We start from the raw sequence: 15203 nt of genomic DNA on the forward strand, positions 1-15203 counted from the left end.
TACTTTCAAGATTAGGCTTCAAACTTTCCTTTTTGCTAAAGCATATAGTTAGGGCTGGACCAGGTGACCCTGAATCCTCCCTTAGCTATGCTGCAATAGACGTAGGCTGCCGGGGGATTCCCATGATGCACTGAGTTTTTCCTTTCCAGTCACCTTTCTCACTCACTATGTATTAACAGACCTCTCTGCATTGAATCATATCTGTTATTAACCTCTGTCTCTCTTCCACAGCATGTCTTTTATCCTGTCTTCCTTCTCTCACCCCAACCGGTTGCAGCAGATGGCCCCGCCCCTCCCTGAGCCTGGTTCTGCCGGAGGTTTCTTCCTGTTAAAAGGGAGTTTTTCCTTCCCACTGTCGCCAAAGTGCTGCTCATAGGGGGTCATATGATTGTTGGGTTTTTCTCTGTATCTATGAAGCGCCTTGAGGCGACTTTTGTTGTGATTTGGCGCTATATAAATAAAATTGAATTGAATTGAACAGAACATGCCTAACATTAACTTATCTTGGTAAGTCATGTATAATTTTCCATGAATGTTAAATTTATTTAAATAAAAGTTCAGGTTTATGCACACAAAACACTGGAGATGATGCTTTTCTTCTCTGTCTCTGAATCATGGACCATATAAATGTAATTCTGTCTTGATAGAGCAACTCTAACAGGGCCACACGTTATCAAATTCCATTATAAGGGGAAGTAACAAATTCTCTTGTTTTCTGTCTGCTCATCTAGATTTTCAGTGAGGTCATTTGTCCCCAAGAGCTCTGAGGCTGGTGAGTCACAGGCTGTATGTATTGATCTCACTCAGTAACATATCCAGTCTACACAATCTCACTTGTTTTGTCAACTGTCAAGGCTCTGAGGCTGATGATTTTTGCAGACGAGAGATGCAAATCTTATCACAGCTAAGAACAAAAGGCACGTTTTAGGTAGTGGAGATAGAGACTCACACACAAATAACACTGACACATGAACAGAAGAGGCAAATGAAATGAAAAGAAGATAACAGGGAGAAGCGGTGCTGCCTGAGTAGTATCAGAGTGGGCCACGGTCATTAAGCCCTATTATGTCACATTTGTTCTCAGTCTGGAACTCCACTGGTCTCAGGGCGCAGTGCGTGGGATGCAGTGTTCACATGATGTCAGGAATAGAAAGAACAGGCTAGCCCATCAGTGTTTGCGCTATGAGATAAAAAAAAAAGTGATCATTCATTTCTGTGAACATTTTATCTCGTTCAGATTTAGACAACAAAGAAATCATATAATATACCTTCTGTTAATTTCCCCTGCTGTAGTATTTCAGAATATGTTTATGTACAATACTGACTGCCATTATTCTAATAATTTATTTATAAGGAGAGTGTTTTCTTACAAATATTTCTTTACAAGATTAGATAATAAAATAAAAATATAAAAAATAGCACCGATGACAGACGATATTTCAGCAAAGTAGTCTACCACAGTTATCACTGTTTCATAATGTTAATCATTTTAATCAATCAATCAATACTAAAACCCTAACTGTGAAGATTAAAGCTATTTTTTTCACCTCCTCAATTAAAGCTGAAGTGACATTTAAAAGTTTGGGTTTTTATGTTTTTCTTGTTAGATATGTAATGATGATGTCAGAGACAATGTTCAAACTTCATGGCCATGAGCCTACATGTTTTTTCTATGGAGTTCACTGTAAAAAAAATAAATAAATGTAAAATAACAGAAATTTAACATCATACAAAAATACTACTACTGTAATACAACATTACTGTATTTCATTTTGTTATATTTGTCATTAAAAACATTTTTAAATAATTTTTTTTTTTTAAATATACCGCTGCTGTAAGATGACTTTATCACTCTACATATTTTTTTCATTCCTTAAAACTCCACTGTGGTCGAAGGACACAAATTAGAGAATGATTAGATTTTAGACAAATCACTACTACAAAAACAAAAAGTGAAAACAAAAAACAGGAAGTGAGAATGATTTGAAACAGGAAGACGCAGAGACAATAATTTTACAGAATAATTACACTAAAGAACACTGAAGGACCACACAGAGGGAAGAACTTCAAATCTATTATCAGGCAGGACTAGAAGGTGAAAGCTGATGGCGACAGCAAAGGAGACTTGCAACCTGCTATACGACATCCACGTTTCATGATGTGATCCGAGTTGGAGAGTTGCTCCTTATCTCATTGTACATCTGTATAGTGACAATAATGGCATTCTTTTCGGTTCTGTTGATAGCCTTTTAGGAGTTTCCAGTGAAAGGGAAATTCCTGAACTTCCTTAAAATGCTTGTGACTATATTTTTTATATGCAGTCTTATTTTTCAGTGTTGCCCAACCCTTTGAAGCTACAACACATATTTCACATCAGAAAAATCACAAGACACACCACCAAACACAAATGTCACAAAAAGTATATTTATTGAAATAGAATGAAAATTTACTCTGTTTACTTTGTGTTCAACTAAACAATCCCAGGTTTCACACTAAGCTGATATTCTTGGAGAAAGTGCAAGGCCCATAAACCGGCAAATCAGGATCTCCCCCATAGAAAAAACGTGAGTAGCAAAAATACAGTCACTCATCTCACGCTGCTGTAAGGAGCAGTGACAACTGGTCTGATGAATCATGTTTGCATTTATATCATGTGAATAGTATGTGCATCACTTACCTGGGGAACACCTGGAACCAAGAAGGCAATCTGATGGAGACAGTGTGATGATTTGTGCAATGTTCTGCTAGGAAATCTTGGGTTGTGCCAATTATGTGGATGCTAATTTGATAGGTACCAACTACCTCAGCACCGGTTCAGGCGATGTACACCCTTTCATGGAAATAGTATTTCCTAATGGCTATAGCCTCTTTCAGTGGGATTGTGCATCCTGTCACAAAGCAGAGTTGGTTCAGGAATGATGAGTACAACAATGAGTTTAAGCTGTTGACTTGGGCTCCAAATTACCCATATCTCAATCCAATCAAGCATTTGATAAGTCCACGCCATGGAGGCCCCACCTCACGATTTACAGGATTTAAAGAATCTGTTGCTGACATACCAAAGCACACCTTCAAAGCTTTACAGAGACAGCTACTTAATGTGGCCGCCTCGTCCTTGACAGGACCATGTTGGATCCTTGGTCCTGTCATCTATCCATCCATGAATCCATCTCGAGATGTTAAGCATTATCTCGGGTGATGTTTGACAGTAAAATAAATAAACAAATAAATAACTGCAAAGTGGGGTGTGCATAATTATTCAGCCCCCTGAGTCAATACTTTGTAGAACCACCTTTTGCTGCAGTTACAGCTGCCAGTCTTTTAGGGTCTGTCTCTACCAGCTTTGCACATCTACAGACTGAGATCTTTGCCCATTCTTCTTTGCAAAACAGCTCCAGCTCAGTCAGATTAGATGGGCAGCGTTTGTAAACAGCAGTTTTCAGATCTTGCCACAGATTCTGGATTGGATTTAGATCTGGACTTTGACTGGGCCGTTCTAACACATGGATACGTTTTGTTTTAAACCATCCCATCGTTGCCCTGGCTTTATGTTTAATAATAATAATAATAATGGATTGGATTTATATAGCGCGTTTAGGGTCGTTGTCCTGCTGGAAGGTGAACCTCAAATTCAAATTCAAATTTTATTTGTCACACACACACAACCATACACAGTATGACATGGGGGTGAAATGCTTGTAGCTGTACAATGCCCGACCTCCGCCCCAGTCTCAAGTCTTTTGCAGAATCCAAGAGGTTTTCTTCCAAGATTGCCCCGTATTTGGCTCCATCCATCTTCCCATCAACTCTGACCAGCTTCCCTGTCCCTGCTGAAGAGAAGCACCCCCAGAGCATGATGCTGCCACCACCATATCTGACAGTGGGGATGGTTCAGAGTGATGTGCAGTGTTAGTTTTCTGCCACACATAGTGTTTGCATTTTGGTCTCATCTGACCAGAGCAGCTTCTTCCACATGTTTGCTGTGTCCCCCACATGGCTTGTGGCAAACTGCAAACGGGCCTTCTTATGGTTTTCTGTTAACAATGGCTTTCTTCTTGCCACTCTTCCATAAAGGCCAACTTTGTGCAGTGCACGACTAATAGTTGTCCTACGGACAGATTCCCCCACCTGAGCTGTAGACCTCTGCAGCTCGTCCAGAGTCACCATGGGCCTCGTGGCTGCATTTCTGATCAGCGCTCTCCTTGTTCGGCCTGTGAGTTTAGGTGGATGGCCTTGTCTTGGTAGATTTACAGTTGTGCCATCCTCCTTCCATTTCTGAATGATGGCTTGAACAGTGCTCCGTGGGATGTTCAAGGCTTGGGAAATCTTTTTGTAGCCTAAGCCTGCTTTAAATTTCTCAATAACGTTATCCCTGACCTGTCTGGTGTGTTCTTTGTCAGTGCGCCCCAGGGTGGCTGTGGCTACAATGTAGCTTACCATCACCAGTGTGTGAATGTGTGTGTGAATGGGTGGATGACTGGATATGTAAAGCGCTTTGGGGTCCTTAGGGACTAGTAAAGCGCTATATAAATACAGGCCAAAAATACAGGCCATTCTTTGGACTTCATGGTGTTGTTGCTCCCAATATTCTCTTAGACAACCTCTGAGGCCGTCACAGAGCAGCTGTATTTGTACTGACATTAGATTACACACAGGTGCACTCTAATTAGTCAAAGGAGCTTGCAAAGAAAAGCGTCTGGACTTCTTTAAGTTGCTTGAAGACGTTTCACCTCTCATCCGAGAAGCTTCTTCAGTTCTAAGGTCAAATGGTGGAGAGTCCCAGATATAAACCTAGTGGGAGTGACCCCCCACAGAGGGACAAAAGGACCCCCTGATGATCCTCTAATCGCCTGAGCCAAGGTGTGAAACTGGGTGTGGGTCCCAATCAGCCAGAGTTTCGGGTGAGTTCATTGTGAAACCTGGCCCCACCTTATCATGCGAATTCCTGAGGTCAGATGGCCCAGGATGTGAGTGGGCGTTAAGGCGTCTGGGAAAGGATCTCAAAACTGGATTATAGATGGCAGACAGTTGGTGTCGTAAACCCCGCCTCTGTTCAAAGATGGTCGCTCACAGTGGACATAGATGGCTTCTTTCACTCCTCTTTCAAACCATCTGTCCTCTCTGTCCAAAATGGGAACATTGGCATCCTCGAAAGAGTGTCCTTTATCCTTAAGATGCAGATGGACTGCTGAGTCTTGTCCTGTGGAGGTGGCTCTTCTGTGTTGTACCATGAAGTGGCTGTTTGGTCTCTCCAATGTAGAGGTCTGAGCATTCCTCGCTGCACTGTACAGCATACACCACATTGTTAAGTCTGTGTTTTGGCATTCTATGGCCATCTATGGCCATCTATGTCCACTGTGAGCGACCATCTTTGAACAGACACCAACTCTCTGCCATCTATAATCCAGTTTTGAGATCCTTTCCCAGACGCCTTAACGCCCACTCACATCCTGGGCCATCTGACCTCAGGAATTCGCATGATAAGGTGGGGCCAGGTTTCACAATGAACACACCCGAAACTCTGGCTGATTGGGACCCACACCCAGTTTCACACCTTGGCTCAGGCGATTAGAGGATCATCAGGGGGTCCTTTTGTCCCTCTGTGGGGGGGTTACTCCCACTAGGTTTATATCTGGGACTCTCCACCATTTGACCTTAGAACTGAAGAAGCTTCTCGGATGAGAGGTGAAACGTCTTCAAGCAACTTAAAGAAGTCCAGACGCTTTTCTTTGCAAGCTCCTTTGACTACGATGACCTGGATGACTGAGAACCTTCACAGACACTCTATTTAGTCATTAGCACTCATATGTGCAACTGACTGCACTCAGACCAAAGGGGGCTGAATAATTACGCACACCCCACTTTGCAGTTATTTATTTGTAAAAAATGTTTGGATTTTTGTTCCGCTTCTCACGTGTGCACCACTTTGTGTTGGTCTTTCACGTGGAATTCCAATAACATTGATTCATGTTTGTGGCTGTAATGTGACAAAATGTGGGAAAATTCAAGGGGGCCGAATACTTTTGCAAGCCACTGTATGTGGAGGGTTTCTGACTTAATGTTTTTTAGTCTTCAAACAACTGAGCTGCACATATTCCTCTGATGGTGAAAAGATCGCCTTCCTGGTGGAGCTGCTGTGTGGACATGCACTGAGGTGGGCTCAAGTGTTAAACTTGCATCCTAACCTTTTATTCGCAGATTTCATCTCCAAGTTTAAGAGTACGTTTGATAAATTTCAGAGTACAGTGGGGCAAAAAAGTATTTAGTCAGCCACCGATTGTGCAAGTTCCCCCACCTAAAATGATGACAGAGGTCAGTAATTTGCACCAGAGGTACACTTCAACTGTGAGAGACAGAATGTGAAAGAAAAATCCATGAATCCACATGGTAGGATTTGTAAAGAATTTATTCGTAAATCAGGGTGGAAAATAAGTATTTGGTCAATAACAAAAATACAACTCAATACTTTGTAACATAACCTTTGTTGGCAATAACAGAGGTCAAACGTTTACTATAGGTCTTTACCAGGTTTGCACACACAGTAGCTGGTATTTTGGCCCATTCCTCCATGCAGATCTTCTCGAGAGCAGTGATGTTTTGGGGCTGTCGCCGAGCAACACGGACTTTCAACTCCCGCCACAGATTTTCTATGGGGTTGAGGTCTGGAGACTGGCTAGGCCACTCCAGGACTTTCAAATGCTTCTTACGGAGCCACTCCTTTGTTGCCCGGGCGGTGTGTTTTGGATCATTGTCATGTTGGAAGACCCAGCCTCGTTTCATCTTCAAAGTTCTCACTGATGGAAGGAGGTTTTGGCTCAAAATCTCACGATACATGGCCCCATTCATTCTGTCCTTAACACGGATCAGTCGTCCTGTCCCCTTGGCAGAAAAACAGCCCCATAGCATGATGTTTCCACCCCCATGCTTCACAGTAGGTATGGTGTTCTTGGGATGCAACTCAGTATTCTTCTTCCTCCAAACACGACGAGTTGAGTTTATACCAAAAAGTTCTACTTTGGTTTCATCTGACCACATGACATTCTCCCAATCCTCTGCTGTATCATCCATGTGCTCTCTGGCAAACTTCAGACGGGCCTGGACATGCACTGGCTTCAGCAGCGGAACACGTCTGGCACTGCGGGATTTGATTCCCTGCCGTTGTAGTGTGTTACTGATGGTGACCTTTGTTACTTTGGTCCCAGCTCTCTGCAGGTCATTCACCAGGTCCCCCCGTGTGGTTCTGGGATCTTTGCTCACCGTTCTCATGATCATTTTGACCCCACGGGATGAGATCTTGCGTGGAGCCCCAGATCGAGGGAGATTATCAGTGGTCTTGTATGTCTTCCATTTTCTGATGATTGCTCCCACAGTTGATTTTTTCACACCAAGCTGCTTGCCTATTGTAGATTCACTCTTCCCAGTCTGGTGCAGGTCTACAATACTTTTCCTGGTGTCCTTCGAAAGCTCTTTGGTCTTGGCCATGGCGGAGTTTGGAGTCTGACTGTTTGAGGCTGTGGACAGGTGTCTTTTATACAGATGATGAGTTCAAACAGGTGCCATTCATACAGGTAACGAGTGGGGGACAGAAAAGCTTCTTACAGAAGACGTTACAGGTCTGTGAGAGCCAGAGATTTTCCTTGTTTGAGGTGACCAAATACTTATTTTCCACCCTGATTTACGAGTAAATTCTTTACAAATCCTACCATGTGAATTCATGGATTTTTTTTTCACATTCTGTCTCTCACAGTTGAAGTGTACCTCTGGTGCAAATTACTGACCTCTGTCATCATTTTAAGTGGGGGAACTTGCACAATCGGTGGCTGACTAAATACTTTTTTGCCCCACTGTATGGATAGGGATTTGTCCTGGTGTGTGGGACTCTAGCATCAGGTTTAAAAAAACACCCAGCACGCCCCTGTGGGCGGTTTATCCTTCAAGCTCGGGTCCTCTACCAGAGGCCTGGGAGCTTGAGGGTCCTGCGCAGTATCTTAGCTGTTCCCAGGACTGCGCTCTTCTGGACAGAGATCTCCGATGTTATTCCCGGGATCTGCTGGAGCCACTCGCCTAGCTTGGGAGTCACCGCACCTAGTGCTCCGATTACCACGGGGACCACCGTTACCTTCACCCTCCACATCCTCTCGAGCTCTTCTCTGAGCCCTTGGTATTTCTCCAGCTTCTCGTGTTCCTTCTTCCTGATATTGCTGTCATTCGGCTGTTGGAGGGGCACTTTTTTGAACTGCAGGTCCTTGAAGGGTAAGACGATTTGAAGCTGGAGGATCTCTATATTAATATCTGATAAAAGTTAGCTCCCCTAACTGTCAGTAGATGTTGAAAGGATAAAGTTGTGGTATATCAGTGGTTAGAAATACCATTATTACTTTAGGATTAGTTTAACACAAAGTCAGACCTGACCCGGGACCATTGCTGTGAGTCACAGTGCGCAGCATAAAGGTCCTTTGACATCGGACGCAGGATGTGCTGTTAATGCTAACTGCTAACTAAAAGCCAAGGATCCAGAATTTGTTGCGCTGGCTGCTGGGCTCTGTGGGTTTTTGCAGCAGCTCTACCTGTACTAGATGCACCTGCTCCTTGTCGTTTCTATCTCTGACTTTATGTTCTCTACAAGAGTTTGTTTTTTATCTTCAAATGTTCAATAAAAACATGAATCTTCTAATTCATAACGAAGAAAGCTTTGTAACTATCCCTACCAGTGTTGCCAACTTAGCGACTTTGTCGCTATATTTAGCGAGTTTTCAGACCCCCTTAGCGAAAAAGAAAAGAAAAGAAAAGCGACAAATCTGGTGACTTTTTCTCATGTTATTGGAGACTTATTTATGCCGACTTTTTGACGTGAAAGCGCATATCGCTCCTACTCTCAAAAAGCAGCGGGTGCTGCCGTGGGCACCTCGCCTGTGCCAAAGCGCTCACGGGCGGAGGACAGTCCTCCCCCAGCTGCTATCAGGGCAGGAGATGTTCACACCTATGCGTCCAAACTGCAAATGAATCGCGCATGAGCGAAGCCGCTGCTCCTGCACTGACTGTAACGCAGTCAGTTCTTCTTTTACTCTTATGCCGTTTTGTGGATCACAAGTTTTAAAACTACATATAAACACACACACACACACACACACAAGTAACTCCACCAGAGTGCCTATTTCGGGTCATCTTTGGTCGTCCAAGCCCAGATAAAGGAGCAGGGTTGGAATTGTGACATTAAAGAAAACAATAATTGCTAAAAGAAATTTAATTTGTAGTTCTAAATAAACTCTAAATGCATTTAGGACGTTTTTTACTCACTTTATGTCTCTTCCACGATGTTATTTCTCTCTCCAACAACGTAGGTTACAATTAGATTAGCATGATCAATTATGCAAATTAGGCGATGATGTCATTTAGCGGCTTCTAGCAACTTTTAGGACAACCAATAGAGATTTTCCTTACTGAGGAGTTGGCAACACTGATCCCCACTAGTGAAGACTGTCATTTCCACAACAGTGAGTGCAGAGTTTCACACATAAGTCCACATACAAATCTTTTTTACACACACACAAATTCTTTTTACACATACAAATCCTGGTTTACAAGTACAAAATATTTATGACCACAATTTGAGTCCATACATATGACAAGGACGCACATATGATACTCCTACTCTTAGGCTGGGATCAACATTCACTCAGCTTTAGTGTCACTCTGGGTTTTGGCTAGCTTAGCTTTAGCGTGCTGACTGTACTTTCACAGAGCTGAAGTTGTCTTAGCAGCTTAATACAGTTGTTTCTGTCCTGGATGCAGTTTGCACTTTACCATTATGCTTTTGTGCAATAAAAATAAACGTAATATCCACTCTTCCCTACTATGTTTGATAACGATATCCTCTGATAACGGAAATCAGTAAATTGTAGCGCAAGCACAAGAACCGGTAAGTGAGATCGAAGCAGACTATCGATTCCAAGGATTTCAACTACCAGGAACTACCAGTTCGCTACAAAAACCAGTTCTCGATTCCCAGCATGACTGCTATGACAGCATGATCTCACTGTCCAGTTTCATACTGCAACAGCAATCTCCTGTCTCAGTCCCGGCTGCCCATCAATCACTCAGCAGTCTCACTGCTGGTACCTTTTGCAACGGAAATCCAACTGCCCAGCATGACAGAGGTCACACCTTCAGCTTGGATGCCGTGATGCCAGATCCCAGTCTGCCTCACTCCTCCCAGGCCGAAGCTATGCTGTAGCCTATGCCTTTAGTCATTAGCAAGTCCTTGATGCACACACATAGTCAAAATGTACACAGGAAGGACAAATGAAGAAAGTGGACAGAGAACATCCATATTTCCTGCACCCCCCTGCCTTCCTAGAGGTTAAACTCTGAATATAATTAATATTCGCTTGAAAACACTTTTTCTTGCAGATTCAAGGACTGGATGAAAAAAGAATTATCAGTTAAGTGTCTTTAAAAATTAAAGCTTTGAAGGAAAGTCTTAATCAAGTATGATTAATCAAGTATGATTATTAATACTTTATTAAGAACGATTAAGACCTAACAGAAAAAAAGAGATGGGATTTGAGTCCTTTTAGTGTTTTTTATTCAAAGGCTGTAAACAACTTCTTCTATAGTGTAAAAGGTCACAGTTTTAACTTAAAATTTGAAAAGAATTGAATAGAATTTTGAAAAGCAGAACATGAATAATATAAAAAAATAACTTGGTCAGAAGAGGTGCAATGACATCCATACAAAGTAGTCCACCAGAAGTAAAGAATCACTACAGCATGGAGGAAAAAGGTAAAAATCACAAGTTTAGAAAAGGTTGCAACCCTTGTCAGAAAAAGGTCATTTAAGGAATGGGATACACAGTAGAACTGAAATATAAATAGAACAGAGAGTATAAAAATGTAAGTGTAATTGTGAACATTAACATGAAACATACTCTGTTTTACTTAAATAAGATAAAGAAGCAATAACAGTTATCTGAGAGATAAAATAAACATCTATTGTGAACGCACCCACACACAATGCACAGTCATAAGAAAATAGATAAGCAGTAATGTACAATATGACTGAAAGGATATACATATAAGCATTTTTTGTAGTTTTAACATATACGTTTTTACAGTTCTCTTTTGTTTTGAATATGCTGGGATAGTCTTGATGCATGCTCAATCATCCAGGTAAGTAAATCCCAAAAGGTTGATTTTGTTCATCTGGATGTTTTCAGTGGGAGAAACGTTTCGTCATCATCCAGGTGACGTCTTCAGTCTCAGCTGACTGCAGGTTTCCCCAATCTTATAAACAGTACATTTGCACAATGATTGAAACCAGCCCACCAATGAACAATAGGCTGGGAGGTCAGTACCTTGATCATTAATATGCAAATTTTCATGAGCATTGATCAACAACCACTGATCAGAGACCACTGACCAATAGCCATGAGAGTTGGGGAATATCAGTAATGGGGGACATCTAAACGCTGATGTGTACCGTAAACCTACACATACGGATCAGTATCTAAGGTTTGACTCTCATCATCCACTGGAGTACAAACTGGGAGTCATCAGGACGCTACAACACAGAGCGAACACCATCCCCACTGACACAGCAGCCAGGGAGGCAGAAGAACATCAAGAAGAGTAAATGTGGTTATCCAAGCTGGACTTTTGTCAAAGCTGGAAAGGCGCCTAAAGAAAGCTCCAGATGATCCAGTAGAGAAGATGAGAGATAAGATAAGATAAGATAAGACTTTATTGATCCCACGACGGGGAAATGTTTGCGTTAACTCAGCTCAGGTACAGATATCAGAAGGAAAATACAAAAAATACAAATAAAATACAAACAAATAAAAAAAGAGAAGGACAACCGCTGCCTATGCAAAAACCCTTTATGTGTCAGGAGTATCACAACATTTGAGTTTTTTTGTCTTTGAAACCCCAAAACACGCTGCGCCAAAAAATTGGCCCACCCCTGCAGTCAGCTGAGACTGAAGAAGTCATTTGGATGAGTGATGAAACGTTTCTCCCACTGAAAACGTCCAGATGAACAGAATCAACCTTTTGGCATACTGGGACAGTGTTGCAGCTCTTCTGATACACATTTGAGCAGGTTTTGTTCCTCAAAATCTCAAATATTCTGTGTGATTTGTTTTCAAGCAGTTATGAAATTTGTGGCCATTTCATTAGCAATGAGGGAAGTCATAGCTTGATTTAAAGTGCTGTTTTGCGAACATTCTTATTCACAGTCTTCATCAATAAGTGCTTTAGTTGTCACTACAAAAATAGAGATTTGAAGGGCCAAAAGATTTTCTGTGTGTTTTAATGCCAAAGAAAGCCCAAAATGGTTTTGCTACAAAGAAGAACGAGTCCCAATACAAATGACACCGCAATGACAACACAGATGAAAGTAGTGTTAAGGAAAACAGATATCTTTAGATATTTTATCATTTCAAGTATGTCTTTATCAAAAATTTCATGTGACAGTCTTTTTCTGATGTAAACAGTTAATGCAGATGCACGCCATTCATTAAACCTAAATGCCAAATATTTACTGCTTAATCATCAATCATTACCATCCATTTTCTTCTACTTATCCAATCTTGTAATTACATGTTGCTTTTGCTTTGGTGGCTGATTTTGCTATGAAATAAATGGAGTCACCATACTAAATTTGGTTACTATTACAAGAAACAAAGAAAAACTTGGGAACTTTTAAAGTATGGGCAACATTCAACAATAATAACTTAAAATTTAGTTTGCTCATCATCTTAGTCAGTTATGGACTAAGTCTTTTTGGAACTCTTCTGCTTTGTATATCAGCTCCTGGGCACTTTTCAAGTGTTGAGGGCAGGTTTGAAAACTATATCACAAACTTTTATAGGAGAAAGTCAAAGCAGCAGTCTCGAATTCGAAGGCAAACAGACACAAAACAAAAACAGAGGGAGGGGTGATTGTCTGGTGCAGCTAAGAAAGCCTAAATACTTTTGTCAAAGTATAGTCAGAGTGTATATTGTTGTCATTGGTTGCAGCTGACTGTATACTGTATAAACACATAGACTGTTGTACCCTAAACCCTTAGTGAGATGGCTGGAGAAGTCAGACATGATGAAAAACACTTCAGTTTTCCTTATTTGCTCCTTTGACTTCAGCCTGTATTTATCAAAGTTCTGAGAATTTTCATGTGTGGTCCAACAAAACACTGGACTTCCCAAATGTTGGAAACTAGCATGAGAGAACATCCCCCAAACACCATTACCCTGCTTTTTAGACACTGTGGGGGCTACGTTAGCAGTTTTATGCTGCATCTGTCAATCGTTCTAGTCTACCACTGCTGCTTTCTGTCTTACGGGTGATCGTGGCTCAAGAGTTGGGAGTTCGCCTTGTAATCCGAAGGTTGCTGGTTTGCGCCCCGGCTTGGACAGTCTCGGTCGTTGTGTCCTTGGGCAAGACACTTCACCCGTTGCCTACTGGTGGTGGTCAGAGGGCCCGGTGGCGCCAGTGTCCGGCAGCCTCGCCTCTGTCAGTGCGCCCCAGGGCGGCTGTGGCTACAATGTAGCTGCCATCACCAGTGTGTGTGTGTGTGTGTGAATGGGTGGATGACTGGATGTGTAAAGTGCTTTGGGGTCCTTAGGGACTAGTAAAGCGCTATATAAATACAGGCCATTTACCATTTAAATACTCAGAAACTCTGTTTATGCAATCAGAATTGGTAAAGTATACCTTTCCTCTTTAGTCTGTTTATTTTCTATCACTGATTTAAGTTGAAATTTTCACTGTGATTAATTTGATAAATACAGGCTCAGTAGTTACATTCTAATACTCACAGCATTGCTTTAGAAATGTGATGCAACACAAGGAAGTAATAAAATATAGAAAGAGAGAGTTTTTCCTTATAACCATCTTATTGGAAAAATACTTTTTCACATATAAAATAATAATGTACTTGACTTGAGCAGCACTGATGTTGTATCCAGTCCAGTCCTTCACATGATCATCTAGTCTCCCAGTCTGCTTGGCTTCATTTGGGAGGCGAGAGTCCAACAACGATTCAGAATAAGTGCATAGATGGAAGCAGAAGAAACCTTTTTTCTTTGAGTACAAGAAATTGCGAGTTAAAACAGGGGCCTGATAAAGACAACAAAGAACAACATACCACAGACCAGACACACACTAAGAATGGGTTTAGCGCTGCACTCTTAATAATTGGATTGGACGGTGAAGAGAGTGGACGTCCAGTGGGTCTGCCGCACAGCCGATTCCACATCATGTGACCTCAGCGAAGGCGATGTGATTCTATAAAGAGGCAGGAAGAGCAAAAAAACAAAATCAGGACAAAAGACATAAAAAATTGGCGAATGCCTCAAAAATAAACCTGGTTTGGCATTCCTAAATACACATGTAGAAATCTGAGAAGACATCACCAATGGCATTTGACCTGAATGTAAGTAAATGCCTGTGAAGTTAGCCATTATATGTGATCATTTAAGCATGTTTATTTTGGGTCATATTCATTAGGTGGTTGACATTGTGGGACGTCTACTACTCAGAAGGCTTGATCCCTGGCTCACCGCGTCCATGTGTCGAAGCAATTGGAGAGCTCCAATTGAGTAAAAGAGTTATTTCAGTAGCAATTAATTTACCATGATTAGTAAATGACTGATTCATGAGCCTGCAAAGCTTTTCCTAGTGTAGGATGTTTAGGTTGTTCTCTTAAAATGACCTCATTAACTCCAATCAAAGCAGCACTCCAATACTTCTCATTAGGTTCTAAATGTGTATCATAGAGTCCTGCACTGTTTAGGAACCACTGAAGCACTAAAACGATTAAGTAGTGGATGGTTGAGATTAGATTTAGATAATTAGTTTCTCCACAAGCAAAGTGGATTTTCTAATGTTTAGTTATGGAGCACCGGAAAAAGTGGACGGCTACATAATGATTTTTTTCCACACAGGTAATCAGGGGAAAGGATGCACAACTCAGACTTTCATAGTAAATGGTAAATGGTAAATGGCCTGTATTTATATAGTCAGGAAAATGATTTCACTAACTATTAATCCAGATGTTAAACTAAACCTTCTCCTACAGTAATGATTTTCCTCCACGCCTTTAAGCTAACCACACCTCAGCTATCCAGGCTGATGAGCCACAGTGGTTGTAAAGGTCAGGTGAGTTCAGGCAGGTCACAAAGTCAGTTTAGTGCACAGTGCAGAACAGCT

At 41.6% G+C, this 15203-nt stretch overlaps 1 protein-coding gene across 1 annotated transcript in view; it reads right to left on the bottom strand.

Moving 5' to 3' along the window:
• Positions 1-10575: 10575 nt before the first annotated feature.
• Positions 10576-15203, bottom strand: part of plppr5b (phospholipid phosphatase related 5b) — a 132501-nt gene continuing 127873 nt past the window's right edge. Inside the window, exon 8 of the mRNA XM_082545814.1 lies at positions 10576-14279. Coding sequence (XP_082401940.1) covers positions 14250-14279 — 30 coding nt within the window. The 3' untranslated portion in view covers positions 10576-14249. The remainder of the gene's footprint in view (positions 14280-15203) is intronic.

Source organism: Aulonocara stuartgranti, assembly GCF_965226115.1.
Source record: "Aulonocara stuartgranti genome assembly, chromosome: 9".
In the NCBI taxonomy this organism is placed as follows: Eukaryota; Metazoa; Chordata; class Actinopteri; order Cichliformes; family Cichlidae; genus Aulonocara; species Aulonocara stuartgranti.